A 15,401-nucleotide genomic window follows, 5' to 3' on the forward strand; every position below is an offset into this window, starting at 1 on the left:
TGCAGGCAATTTCAACGCTGTGCATTACAGGGAAGACATCCTCCTCCCTCATGTGGTACCCTTCCTGCAGGCTCATCCTGACATGACCCTCCAGCATGACAATGCCACCAGCCATACTGCTCGTTCTGTGCGTGATTTCCTGCAAGACAGGAATGTCAGTGTTCTGCCATGGCCAGTGAAGAGCCCGGAATTCAATCCCATTGACATTCCCCCCAGAAATGTCCGGGAACTTGCAGGTGCCTTGGTGGAAGAGTGGGGTAACATCTCACAGCAAGAACGGGCAAATCTGGTGCAGTCCATGAGGAGGAGATACACTGCAGTACTTAATGCAGCTGGTGGCCACACCAGATACTGACGGTTAATTTTGATTTTGACCCCCCCTTTGTTCAGGGACACATTATTCCATTGCTGTTAGTCACATGTCTGCGGAACTTGTTCAGTGTGTCTCAAGTTGTTGAATCTTATGTTCTTACAAATATTTACACATGTTAAGTTTGCCTTAAATAAATGCAGTTGACAGTGAGATGACTTTTTGTTGCTGAGTTTACATACATACATATATATAGTGATCAATATGTTTGGAACATAAAATCACAGTATTGAATCTCAATACCTATAGAATCGTAAGAATCTTATTACATATTGTATCGGCACCTAAGTATCATGATATCATTGTACCGTGAGGTCCATGGCAATTCCCGGACCTAACGCATGCATGCACACGTCTTCTCAGTCGCTCACCAGTTTGGCAGATTTGTTGTAGACCAGTTTGAAGTCGTCGTCCAGGCTAATCTCCTCAATGCGGAAGGACACCCCTGAGAAGCTCAGCTGCCGGGCGATGTACATCCCGCTCACCTTCATGTCCATGGCAACAATCTCCATGGCGCCCACACCCCTGTCAACCAAAAATCCAAACCACACAGCCTGTCAGCTATGCTGTATTCTAAAAACCAGGACTGGTCTGGTAGCCAAACCATTACGAGATGTTATTCTCACAACATAGATAATCATATACATTTTAATAATAAGATAGTGATATAAATCAAGAAAAGGGCGTGTGGAATGAGGCCAGACCTCTTCTCGATGGCGTGCAGGAAATCATCAAAGGTATTGAAAGGCGTGCCGTCGCCCCAGATCCCCAGGCGGCTCATATAAATCATGTTCTTTGGCTCAGAGGCACCTGAAGGGCGACAGAGAAGCAGGGTGAGATAATGATACAGAGAGAGCGCGAGAAAGAGAACGAGTATAACTAAGAGACCCAGAGAAATTGAAAGAAAAACCGGGACAGAGAGTGAGTGAATGAATGAGATAAAGCGGGAAAACTGAGACAGGAACAGGTAGACAAACAGTCCTAAAGTACAGGGATTGTGAGAAAGAGCGATAGTGAAAGAGAAGACAGAGGTACAGGTACAGTGTGAAAAAGGCCCACCTGTGGCACTGGCATAAACCACCCTGGCCAGGGGCAGCTTGTGCTGCAGGTCCAGCACGGCCTTGCCCATCTTGGTGGACGTGGCATTCTTGGCCTTGTGGCATTCATCAAACACAATCTAGGAACATGGTCAAGGAGAAAACGCTGCTACAGTGTGAACATGCCCAATGTAAACATGCTGATTGAGCTAAACTTATGTTCAAGGATAATTGGTAGTCACTGGACTAGATGGCCAAGCTAGATGGAAAATTTCATCAGGACGTATTTGTTCTTATTTTAGGGCTCGCTTCAGTAATAGCGGTTAGAACATGCAGTAGTTCTAGGATGGCCAGTGCATTGACTGGTATCCACACAAAGCTCAATGTACAACAATCCTACACGTAGACAGAAATCATGATAGAGCCACGGACCCGGATCATCTACAATTAGATATTATCAGGTTAATAGTGGCCATGGTGGTAATGTAGTGTATAAGGATACGACGCCGTCAAAGCCTGGCTTGCACCAGTCCAGGATCTGCTTGAGTCTGGTGCGGCGCTGCCCTCCTGCTTGACTCTCCCCAATCAGAGCAGAGTATGTCGCAAACAGGACTCCTTCTGAGGTAGCTGTGTCGCCGTACTTTATCTACAAAAAGCGACACAAGCAGAGGTTAAACAAGACAGCATGTGTGCTTACTGAACCTCAGAAAACAACATACAGTAATTGTAATGGTTGTTTGACATATTCCTTTCTCATTGTCTCACCTTGTTTAAGGCATGCACAGGAATAGTGGGAGCATTTATGTCTTTGAGATCTCTCTCTGCGTCGTATTTCAGGTCATTGGACACACTGAACCTGAGGGGTGGAAGAGGAGAATGAGTGCACCTTTACAAAACAAGCATGACGCACAAGTGAAACAGGTTTATTTCAGAGTTGGTAGTAATCAATGGCACTGACTTTCATTGATGGTTTCTAATGCAGGTCACAAAGGCCCCAGTCTGACGCAATATCCATTACAACTTACATTTTACAATCGAAACCACTCGAACTTAAATCTATTAGGCAGGGAGACGCCCACCTACGTAATGGTAGGATATAACTATAAGGTAGGGAGAAACAAAGCTAGGCTGGGTAATGTATTGAGTGGAGTAATAGTAGGAGGAATATAGTGTCTTACCATAGTGCTTTCTTCCTTCCTTTTAGGTAATTCTCCAGGATGATGCCGGCCACCGTACGGCCCTTCCCCACTCCGGCCCCGTCTCCTATCAGGAAGCCTGCTCTCTGGTTGTTCTGCAGGATCACCTCATGTTGCTGGGAACACACATGGAGCACGGTGTTCACGTGTATACAGACATACACTATGACTAACATATACATGTCATATTGAAGTCATTTAGTAGACAGAGTGAATTACAATACGTGCATTCAATTAAACAGCAGCATAATATATTGAACAAATACTGAACATAGAGATAAACTCCACAGCTAAAGTAGGAAATACAGTAGAAAGAGTTTAAAGACATTGTATAATATACCCTTTATTTATGAACCACACACTGTATTTTCCAAGCACAAACTTGAACTTGTTCCTGTACACACATTATCGGTAACTAACACTTCACATTGTAGTCATTTAGTCGACACTCTTATAAAAGACAGGCATGTAATAAAACCACCGCATAATATTGAACAACTTACACAGAGAGATCTCAAAAGCACAGCTGAAGATAACACTGTAAATCCAGTTTCTAAAACATACTTGAACTTGTTCCTGCCAGACCGGATGGGTGAGGTCAGAGGTGATAAAGGTGAGTGTTACCTGGCAGGCGTAGATGATGGCCTCGAGTTGCAGGGCAGAGAGCAGGCCACAGTTGATGGTGAGGTTAGGAATGGATAGAGTGTAGGTGATGTCAGGAGGAGGGACGCTGGACAGCGTGTTGGTCTCCACCACTATGTCTGGGTGGGAGATCCCTATGGTGGCTGAGGAAGGACAAAAGAGGGAGATAATTTAAAGATTGAACAGACAGGCAACATTTTACTAAATCCCTCACAGACTGACTAACTATCAGTATCATATTATACTATTATTCCCTGTATGCGTAGTTGTGCACTAATGTCACTGAAAAATATTACTAATTGCAAATTTCAAATTCCTTCCACATAAATAAAAACACAAAAACAGCAACCAGATAAATAGGTCAACCAGGACAACATATTGTGTCTTGAGAGTAGTGTCGGGAAGCATACATTTGGATGGTTTGTAGTCGGCGTAGGTGTCTACATGTCCCAGCTCCTCTGTCTCCTCCTCCTCCTCCTCCTCTTCTGCCGGAGTCTGGGTTCTCTGAACCTGCATAAGCAAAGGGATATGGGTAACGTAGTTCATATCATGTCTATTATTTGCCTCCTGTCCATCTACACTGATATAAAACTGGACAAGTGAAAGCAAAAGGCCCCTCTTTTCTTTTCAGATCAGTGCAGATGAGGAAGAAGATAAGTAAAATAACCTCAACCAACTAGACAAGACAGAAACAAGAGATATGAGATGAAATTTAAAAAAGGTCTAAATCATAGTAGATGGTTACAGGTCAAAGGGTTGACAGAGCTAATTAACTGATAATTAGCTGACCTGCAATTACTTGTCCTGATGCTCATTAATAAGGTCATTAAGAGCCTGAGTGGATAGATTAGAGAAATAGACTTCATTGTTTCGAGGAGGGGCTCACTAAGAGTGACAGAGAAGTTAGCAAAACCGACTGTTTACTCAATACATTTACACAATATTTCAAAACCTGTTTTTGTAACGTCCGCAAAAAAGGCAGCAATAATTCATGTGGGTTCAAAGTTTTATGCCAAAATTATTTTGAAGTTAGTGTCACATATTTAAAATGATGCAGTCAGTTTTGACTCCATCTCCACATTCTTGTGCTTTTCAAAATGGGCCTCAGTCAGTCACTTGACTAATTTAGGTCGGATTAAATTTGGAGGGTTGAGGCTACCTGGTATCCTCCCAAAGGTGGGGTGCTGATAATGGCAGAGATATCCTCCAAACTGCTCAAACCCTGAAACCTGTTGGCATTTAGCTGCAGGGAGAACAAACAAAAAACAAAACATTCAAACCAATTGAAAAGATGCAAGTCACAGCAGAGTCGTGTGAGTCATGAATGTCAGAACTTCTGGAACAACAACATAAGTGACATATGTCAGCTTGTCAGTGAAAGCCAGCGGCAACAAAGGGCACAGAAAGTGTGTAGAATACACAATGATACATAATGGAGAAAATAACAAAAGAATCAATAGGAAAAACAAAGACTCAAACAAATAACCTTTTTCCAATTCTGAGTCATATTCCCTAACATTCTCTCTTTCCGGAGATGGGTTGTAAACATATCTGACCCCGGATCAGTGGTTAGAGGCAAAATGTACCTACTGTACATGACGTGTATTTGAGAATTGCTGTCGAGTGTTAAGCACACAGACACTTGGTCTTGTTTTTAGAGTGAGCATGTATGTGTGGGTATGAACATAGTGGTGTTAGTTGGCAGAGCTATTTTCATCTAGGTAGTAGTGTGTGATGACGCATGTATGTGCTGATGAATGTCTCATTGTTTTGTGTGAGAAAAAGAAAACAGCTTATGTGAGAGAGTGGGTGTGTGCTACATGACTATTTATTTTTTTAAAGTCAACAAAAAGTAAGAGGAAGTATGTGTGTAGTCGGGTCCCCTCACCTCCAGCTGGCTCTGTGCTGGTGTGTTTATGTCCCATAGCGTGGGCACGTGGGCCAGGTTGTCTGCGTGGATGAAGTCCTGGGCATCGGCGTACTCTGACAGAGAGTCGGCCGGAGAGGAGAACAGAGAGTTGTTGGAGAGGTCATCGATGCAGGACAGGTCCTGGAGACAGAGAGAGCGACAGACAAAACATGTTAGTAAGAGCTCTCCTTTCTGGATCAACTTAGTGATGGACCCTTCTCATGTTGCAGCACATTCAGTGGGGTATAATAAAGGACACTTTTTTATCTTTGTACTGTGAAATTATTACTTGGTTTATAAAGTAGTAACCTTTAAAGCAATTTTATGATTAGAAAAAGAGATACAATGTCGAAAGAAAACAGTGTACAAAAACTGCTTTGTGTATGTTTTGAAAATTCTTTATGCAATATATGCATGATGATTTCACGAGAACAAATTTGACCTAAATCAGAGTGAGACCAGCACCATGGACGAGATACTGTCTGGGACCCGACACTGTGTGTGTGGGTGCGTGCACATATTACTATCTTTGTGGCTACCCGAAATCCCCAAAAGGATAGTAAAATAAGGAAAATTCTCCCTTGTGGTGGCATTTCCCAGGTCCCCACGAGGACAAAAGCTATTTTAGGTTAGAATTAGGGTTAGGAGTAAGTGATAGGTTTAGGTTTCAGGGTTAGGGAAAATAGGCTTTTGAATGGAAATACATTTAGGTCCCCACAAGGATAGTAAAACATATGCAGTGTTTGTGCGTGTGTGTGCCTGATAGGTGATGTAAGACGTGCGCTCGTAAATGTATTTGTTTATGCATGTGTAAGTTCATATACTGTACGTGTGAGTGAGTACATAAATACAATACGTGTAGGTAAGTATGTGTAAAGTTTTCCCACAGTATGATTGGACGGTCGGTCGGTCAGTCATTGGTAGAGGCTCCCACACCCCCACACTTCTTTTTAGTGGAACCACCCAGAGGCCCAAGAATCAACTAGGCCCAGTTGTGCATAACAAGAGCAGCAGCTCCAACCAAAGATGACCCAGCAGCCCAAGACTGATACAAACCATGGAATTTAAAAAAAGACTGACCAGGGACAGCATGTAGGATACACTGTCCAGCACAGTAGAAGGGTCGTTCCACCAAGTCGGTGATATTTTTTATTTTAACATTCTGCCATAAAGAGCACATGTTCAACTTCATAAAAAAAAAAGAAAGGTTTTCCCATCCCAAGAGGTTAAATAAAATGATGACTATAGTAAGTGTCTAAGTACCAAATAAAGTAACAGCGTTGACCGTAACAGGGTAAAGATTTTCATGTCAAATAAGAAATAAATCTTTGTGTTAGGGAGAATGTACGCTTGTTGTGTGCAACGGGGAGGGGCAAATGAATGAAAGCTTCGCATTTTTTCAAATGTATTTATTGTTTAAGCATTTCTACCATGTCTATCTATGGGTAACAGAATTGACGTATTATGCTTGGCTGGCTCAGTTCTTCACCAGGAAAACGGCAAAAAGAGTAGAACCAGATCACCTGCATTTACACTAGGATTTGACTATTAGATGTTCAATGTTTCTTTCTAAAAATATATTAGAAAAGGAATAGTTTCACCATATTAAAATGAGAGTTCACATAACAGGGATGATCTTAAAATGAGGAACAGACGTAAATTAGTAACTAATGACATGAAATCAATAATAATAATCTTCAGAAACTAACTAGGGCTTTACATTGGTGAAACTTGGGAGACATTTTTGGATTAAGTGGGAAATCTTCCTAGAAGTGACAGTTGACATGTCAAAATGGACATGTCAAAATGCTGAATTTTTCCACTTTAGCAAGCCTTTATTCATATTGAAAATCTGTTTAATTAAATTCTCCATGTGGTCTATATTAAAAGGGCACTTCATTTAATGTAACAGGCTTAAAATTCAATATTGGGACAAGATTTCTATTTAAAATATCAAAGGGACGCAAAAGGCACCCATTTCGTGGCGCGACCCAAAAACATCCAGAACACATTCAAGAAAGTACAGTATTATATAGAGCCATTATTGCATGGAACTCCCATCTCATATTGCTCAAATGAACAGAAAAACAGCAAAAGCAACACCTCTCCCCTATTTGACCTAGATAATGTGTGTATGTACTGACATGTAGACGGAGTGCCTTTTTCCACATTGTTACATTAGCCTTATTCTAAAATGTATTTTCCTCTTCAATCTACACACAATACCCCATACTGACAAAGCAAGAAAAGGTTTACACAATTATGCAAATGTATTAAAAATAAAAATAAAACTTAAATATCACATTTATTTAAGCATTCAGACCCTTTACTAAGTACTTTCTTGAAGCACCTTTGACAGCGATAACAGCATTGAGTCTTCTTGGGTATGATGCTACAAGCATGGCATATGTCAGGTTGGATGGGGAGCGTCACTGCACAGCTATTTTCAGGTCTCTCCAGAGATGTTCGATCAGGTTCAAGTCCGGGCTCTGGCTAGGTCACTCAAGGACATCGAGACTCATCCCGAAGCCACTCCTGCGTTGTCTTGGCTGTGTGCTTAGGGTCGTTGTCCTGTTGAAAGGTGAACCTTCACCCCAGTCTGAGGTCATGAATGCTCTGGAGCAGGTTTTCATCAAGGATCTCTGTACATTGCTCGGTTAATCTTTCCCTCGATCCTGACTAGTCTCCCAGTCCCTGCCGCTGAAAAACATGCCCACAGCATGATGCTGCCACCACCAAGCTTCACCGTAGAGATGGTGCCAGGTTTCTTCCAGACGTGACACTTGGCATTCAGGCCAAAGAGTTCAATCTCGGTTTCATTAGACCAGAGAATCTTGTTTCTCATGGTCAGAGTCCTTTTGGTGCATTTTGACAAACTCCACGCGGGCTGTTACAGTTGAAGTCGGACGTTTACATACACTTAAGTTGGAGTCATTAAAACACGTTTTTCAACCACTCCACAAATGTCTTGTTAACAAACTACAGTTTTGGCATGTCGGTTAGGACATCTTTGTGCATGACACAAGTAATTTTTCCAACAATTGTTTACAGACAGATTATTTCACTTATAATTCACTGTATCACAATTCCAGTGGGTCAGATGTTTACATACACTAAGTTGACTGTGCCTTTAAACAGCTTGGAAAATTCCAGAAAATGATGTCGTGGCTTTAGAAGCTTCTGACATCATTTGAGTCAATTGGAGGTGTACCTGTGGATGTATTTCAAGGCCTACCTTCAAACTCAGTGCCTCTTTGCTTGACATCATGGGAAAATCAAAAGAAATCAGCCAAGACCTCAGAAAAAAATTGTAGACCTCCACAAGTCTGGTTCATCCTTGGGAGCAATTTCCAAACGCCTGAAGGTACCATCTTCCTCTGTATAAACAATAGTACGCAAGTATAAACACTATGGTACCCCACAGCCGTCAAACCACTCAGGAAGGAGACGCGTTCTGTCTCCTAGCGATGTACATGGTTGCGAAAAGTGCAAATCAATCCCAGAACAACAGCAAAGGACCTTGTGAAGATGGAGGAAACAGATACAAATGTATCTATATCCACAGTAAAACGAGTCCTATATCGACATAACCTGAAAGGCCGCTCAGCAAGGAAGAAGCCACTGCTCCAAAACCGCCATAAAAAAGCCAGACTACTGTTTGCAACTGCACATTGGGACATAGATCGTACTTTCTGGAGAAATGTCCTCTGGTCTGACGAAACAAAAATTGAACTGTTTGGCCATAATGACCATCGTTGTGTTTGGAGGAAAAAGGGGGATGCTTGCAAGCTGAAGAACACCATCCCAACAGTGAAGCACGGGGGTGGAAGCATCATGTTGTGGGGGTGCTTTGCTGCAGGAGGGACTGGTGCACTTCACAAAATTGATGGCAACGTGAGAAAGGAAAACTGTGGATATATTGAAGCAACATCTCAAGACATCAGTCGAGAAGTTAAAGCTTGGTCGCAAATGGGTCTTCCAAAAACGGACAATGACCCCATGCATACTTCCAAAGTTGTGGCAAAATGGCTTAAGGACAACAATTGGAGTGGCCATCACAAAGCCCTGACCTCAATCCTACAGAGAATTTGTGGGCAGAACTGAAAAAGCGTGTGCGAGCAAGGAGGCCTACTAACCTGACTCAGTTACACCAACTCTGTCAGGAGGAATGGGCCAAAATTCACCCAACTTATTGTGGGAAGCTTGTGGAAGGCTACCCGAAACGTTTGACCCAAGTTCAACAATTTAAAGGCAATGCTACCAAATACTAATTGAGTGTATGTAAACTTCTGACCCACTGGGAATGTGATGAAAGAAACAAGCTGAAATAAATCAATCATTCTTTCTACTATTATTCTGACATTTCACATTCTTAAAATAAAGTAGTGATCCTAACTCGAGGTCGAGCGATTAATCGGAATGGCCCATTAATTAGGGCCGATTTCAAGTTCTCATAACAATCGGTAATCGGTATTTTTGGCCACCGATTTGCCAATTTTTTTATATTTATTGATTTTTTTGAACACCCTTTATTTAACTAGGCAAGTCAGATCAAGAACACATTCTTATTTTCAATGACGGCCTAGGAACGGGGGTTAACTACCTTGTTCAGGGGGAATTCGGTGATTTGTTTTTGCAACCTTGCGGTTTCTAGTCCAACACTCTAACCACCTGACTTACATTGCACTCCACGAGGAGCCTGCATGGCAGGCTGACTATCTGTTACACGAGGGCAGCAAGAAGCCAAGGTAAGTTGCCAGCTAGCATTAAACTTATCTTATAAAAAACTATCAATCTTAACATAATCACTAGTTAACTACACATAGTTGATGATATTACTAGTTTATCTAACGTGTCCTGCATTGCATATAATCGATGCGGTGCCTGTTAATTTCTCATCGAATCACAGCCTACTTCGACAAACGGGTGATTTAACAAGCGCATTTGCGAAAAAAGCACTGTCGTTGTACCAATGTCCCTAACCATAAACATCAATGCCTTTCTTTAAAATCAATACACAAGTATATGTTTTTAAACCTGCATATTTAGTTAGTATTGCCTGCTAACATGAAATTGTGTCATTGCTCTTGTGTTTATTGCACGCGGAGTCAGGGTATATGCAACAGTTTGGGTCGCCTGGCTCGTTGCGAACTAATTTGCCAGAATTTTACATAATTATGACATAACATTGAAGGTTGTGTAATGTAACAGGAATATTTAGACTTAGGAATGCCACCCGTTAGATAAAATACAGACCGGTTCCGTATATCACTGAAAGAAAAAACGTCTTGTTTTCGAGATGATAGTTTACGGATTCGACCATATTAATGACTTAAGGCTCGTATCGTATTTCTGTGTGTTTATTATATTATAATTAAGTCTATGATTTGATAGAGCAGCCTGACTGAGCGGTGGTAGGCACCAGCAGGCTCGTAAGCATTCATTCAAACAGCACTTTCGTGCGTTTTGCCAGCAGCTCTTCGCAATGCATTGCGCTGTTTATGACTTCAAGCATATCAACTCCCAAGATTAGGCTGGTGTAACCGATGTGAAATGGCTAGCTAGTTAGCGGGTGCGCGGTAATAGCATTTCAAACGTCACTCGCTCTGAGACTTGGAGTAGTTGTTCCCCTTGCTCTACATGGGTAATGCTGCTTCGAGGGTGGCTGTTGTCGATGTGTTCCTGGTTCGAGTCCAAGTAGGAGCGAGGAGAGGGACGGAAGCTATACTGTTACACTGGCAATACTGAAGTGCCTATAAGAACATCCAATAGTCAAAGGTATATGAAATACAAATCGTATAGAGAGAAATAGTCCTATAATTCCTATAATAACTACAACCTAAAACTTCTTACCTGGGAATATTGAAGACTCATGTTAAAAGGAACCACCAGCTTTCATTTGTTCTGAGCAAGGCACTTAAACGTTAGCTTTCTTACATGGCACATATTGCACTTTTACTTTCTTCTCCAACACTTTGTTTTTGCATTATTTAAACCAAATTGAACATGTTTCATTATTTATTTGAGGCTAAATAGATTTTGATGTATTATATTAAGTTAATATAATACATCAAAATCTAAGTGTTCATTCAGTAATGTTGTAATTGTCATTATTACAAAAAATAATAAAAAATAATAATAATAAAAAAACTAATAATAATAAAAAAAAAAAATATATATATATATATATATATTTTTTTTTTACCAGCAGTTTTTTTTAAATAAATCGGCCGATTAATCGGTATCGGATTTTTCGGGTCCTCCAATAAATCGGCATCGGCGTTGAAAAATCGGTCGACCTCTAATCCTAACTGACCTGAAACAGGGAATTTTGACGAGGATTAAATGTCAGAAATTGTGAAAAAGTGAGCTGAAATATATGTCGCTAAGGTGCATGTAAACTTCCGACTTGAACTGTATGTGCTTTTTACTGAGGAGAGGCTTCCGTAAGACCTGATTGGTGGAGTGCTGCACAGATGGTTGTCCTTCTGTAAGGTTCTCCCCTCTCCACAGAGGAACTCTGGAGCTCTGTCAGTGACCATCGGGTTCTGGGTCACCTCCCTGAACAAGGCCCTTCTCCACCGTTTACTCAGTTTGGCCGGGCAGCCAGCTCTAGGAAGTGTCTTGGTGGTTACAAACTTCTTCCATTTAAGAATGATGAGGCTGCTGTGTTCTTGGGGACCTTCAATACTGCAGAATTGTTTTGGTACTCTTCCCCAGATCTGTGCCTCGACACAATCCTGTCTCTTGGTTTTTCTGACATGCACTGTCATCTGTGGGACCTTATATAGACAGGTGTGTGCTTTTCCAAATGATGTCCAATCAATTGAATTTACCCCAAGTGGACTCCAATCAAGTTGTAAAAACATCTCAAGGATGATCAATGGAAACAGGATGCACCAGAGCTCAATTTTTGAGTCGCATAGCAAAGGTTCTGAATACTTTTGTAAATAAGGTCTGTTTATCTATTTGCAATACATTTTTTTTTTTTTTAAATGTCTAAAAACCTGTTGTTTTCACGTTGTCATTATTGGGTATATTGTGTAGATTAATGAGGGAACATTTTTATTCAATCCATTTTAGAATAAGGCTGTAATGTGGGAAAAGGGAAGGGTTCTGAATACTTTCTGAATGCACTGTATTTAGTTCTGTCCTTGAGCTGTTCTTGTCTATTAATTAAATTAATATTAATGGTCTGTATTATGCAATGTTTCATGTTTTTTGTGAACCCCAGGAAGAGTAGCTGCTGCTTTCGTAACAGAAAATGGGGATCCTAATAAAACACAAAAACACACAGCAGAGCATAACATACACTCAAAACTAATGGAAAACATTAATGGAAAACAACTGCCCCTCGCGTCTGCCAGTGGGTCTGTGTGTGTTTACACAAACGGGGTCAGAGGAGCAGGATGTGGTGATGTGCTTGTGTGTGTGTGGGGCTCGGGGGTGGTAAAGAGTTCCTATAGAGAGCTTTTTCAAGGGCACAGCACTCAGCTAATCAGTGTCTACTGGTAGCTCTGTGATTACTCTCCTGGTTGTATCATCGAGTGTGTGTGTGTGCGCGTGTGTGTGTGAGCTCGCGGGTGTGTGTGAGCTCGCGGGTGTGTGTGAGCTCTGCTAGGACAAGATCAGACTTAAGCTCTGAAATTAGCCTCTTGAAGTTGTGCCCTGTGGACAGCTAAGTGGAACGGCTGCAGTTTGGTGTGTATAAAAGAGAACGGGGGAGAGAAGCAGAGACGATCCCTGGAAACTCTCCACCCTCCATTCCTCCACCAATCACGCTCTTCCCACTATCATTCCAAGAAATGTGGCTGTTCCGGCAGATGAGTGATTAGTAAACAAGGAGGAACAAAACGTAACCAGAGGCCGCTCCGAAGAGAGACACATACTACACCCACCTTCCGCAACTGCTCAGCAGTTCCTACAGTGGGAACAAACTTAGTGATAAAATCCTTCTTCACACAAGGAACTCCCACATAGGAGGGCCTCATACTCTCTTACAATAAAAACTAGGCAACAAGACACTATGTAACATAAATAACACAACCCATCCTACATTCTTCTCCTAGATTTAGAGAGATTAGTCACATGCACAGGGTTGCAGGGGTGGGAAGTGCAGGAAAGGGATAGGGTTAGAATGTAGCTGACTAGTGATGGCTATTCAGCAGTCTGATGGTAGAAGCTATTGGTCAGTCTTTCAGTATTTGCTATGATGCTCCTATATTGCCCGCGTCCGAGTCATAGAAGTGGGGAGAACAGTCCATGGCTCGTGTGGCTGGGGTCCCTGATGACCTTCTGGGTCTTCCTGCAACACCTGGTGTTGTAGGTGTCCTGGAGGGCAGGCAGTGTGCACCCAATGGTGTGTTGGGCTGAGCGTACCACCCTCTGTAGCACCATGCGGTCAGCGATGGTGGAGTTGTCGTACCAGACTGATGCAGCCCGACAGCATGTTCTTGATGGTGCTCCTGTATAACACTGAGGGCACTCGGGGACAGGACACATTTCTTCAGCCTCCTGAGATTGAAAAGTTGTTGTCATCCCTTCTTCACCAATGTGTCCGTGTGGTTTGACCATTTCAGCTCGTCAGATGTGTATGCCGAGAAACTTGAAGTTTTACTGTCTCACATTTGTTGGGCTTCATATGATAATTGTATCATAGGGATAGCCCTCAGAGCTGCCTCTTGTTGGACCATTCAAGGAGAGTTGGCTAAATGGATAAAAGGGCAGTAGCAGCAACAGTGGCATCTAGTGGGCAAAACCTTACTTGCACTTCATTTATGGGGAAAATGCAAGTGGCTTCAATGGCTAATTTCTCTGACCAAGGGGGAGAGAAACATCACCAAATTCACTGAGAATACATTACATAGTATGAATAAACAATACTCCACGTTGCAGCTTCATACAGTTTGTCAAACACTGAGAACTGATAGTATATACTGGCCATTGGGGAGGGCTGTGTTTGACCATCTATTTAGATTCTTCACATCTTAGTTTTCTTTGTAAATCGGAAGTTACTATATGTAATGAATATTATATTGCATTACATTTGGGTGCAATCAATTAGCTTTCAAGATCAAAATCACATATTTCAACAAAATTATTTTGTAGAAATGCTTATCTTATTGGTTTCTAACTACAGAAAAATGTCAGTCTGACATGGCGGGTGTCAAATTCCTCGTGCTTTTTGAGGTGGAACGACTGACATTTTGTTTATTGATTGACCAATTCATACTATAATGTTTTCATAAACGGTCGGAGAGCAGAACTAATCATCTCATTCTCCCAACAGCTCCAGTGCTCATTCCGACAGGATGAACCATTTCATTTCATCCCAGGGAAGATGATACCAATCTTTCCCTGTCAAGCCATGAGAAAAACTTTGATTAACCTGTTGGGGGATAGGGGGCAGTATTTGCACGGCCGGATAAAAAAACGTACCCGATTTAATCTGGTTACTACTCCTCCTAGAATATGCATATAATTGTTTGATTTGGATAGAAAACACCCTAAAGTTTCTAAAACTGTTTGAATGGTGTCTGTGAGTATAACAGAACTCATTTGGCAGGCCAAAACCTGAGAAGATTCCAAACAGGAAGCGCCCTCTCTGACCATATCTTGGCCTTCTTGATCATCTCTATCAGAAACAGGGGATCTCTGGCATAACGTGACATTTTCTAACGCTCCCATAGGCTCTCAGAAGGCGCCAGAACGTTGAATGATGACTTTGCAGGCCATGGCTGAAAAACAGTAGCGCATTTGGATAGTGGTCGATCTGAGAACAATGAGACTGGGGCGCGCGTGCACGAGTCGACTCCATGTTTTCATTTTCAGTCTTTGAACGAAAACTGGGTTTCCCGGTCGGAATATCAACGCTTTTTTACGAGAAAAATCGCATAAAAATTGATTTTAAACAGCGTTTGACATGCTTCGAAGTACGGTAATGGAATATTTTGAATTTTTTTGTAACGAAACGCGCCGGGCGCGTCACCCTTCGGATAGTGTCTTGAACGCACGAACAAAACGCCGCTATTTGGATATAACTATGGATTATTTGGAACCAAACCAATATTTGTTATTGAAGTAGAAGTCCTGGGAGTGCATTCTGACGAAGAACAGCAAAGGTAATCCAATTTTTCTTATAGTAAATCTGAGTTTGGTGAGTACCAAACTTGGTGGGTGTCAAATTAGCTAGCCTGTGATGGCCGGGCTATCTACTCAGAATATTGCAAAATGTGCTTTCACCGAAA

At 41.8% G+C, this 15,401-nt stretch overlaps 1 protein-coding gene across 3 annotated transcripts in view; it reads right to left on the minus strand.

Annotated features, from left to right (window-relative positions):
- LOC115158197 (protein strawberry notch homolog 2) overlaps positions 1–15,401 on the minus strand; it is a 121,721-nt gene that overhangs the window by 17,829 nt on the left and 88,491 nt on the right. For all 3 annotated transcript variants that reach the window (XM_029706849.1, XM_029706850.1, XM_029706851.1), the window contains 10 exons: positions 5,134–5,295; positions 4,405–4,488; positions 3,656–3,755; positions 3,228–3,388; positions 2,586–2,719; positions 2,173–2,263; positions 1,910–2,053; positions 1,430–1,547; positions 1,075–1,180; positions 742–895 (listed from right to left, as the gene is read on the minus strand). In XM_029706849.1, the coding sequence (XP_029562709.1) occupies positions 742–895; positions 1,075–1,180; positions 1,430–1,547; positions 1,910–2,053; positions 2,173–2,263; positions 2,586–2,719; positions 3,228–3,388; positions 3,656–3,755; positions 4,405–4,488; positions 5,134–5,295 (1,254 nt within the window). The remainder of the gene's footprint in view (positions 1–741; positions 896–1,074; positions 1,181–1,429; positions 1,548–1,909; positions 2,054–2,172; positions 2,264–2,585; positions 2,720–3,227; positions 3,389–3,655; positions 3,756–4,404; positions 4,489–5,133; positions 5,296–15,401) is intronic.

Source organism: Salmo trutta, chromosome 22, assembly GCF_901001165.1.
Source record: "Salmo trutta chromosome 22, fSalTru1.1, whole genome shotgun sequence".
NCBI classification, from domain to species: domain Eukaryota; kingdom Metazoa; phylum Chordata; class Actinopteri; order Salmoniformes; family Salmonidae; genus Salmo; species Salmo trutta.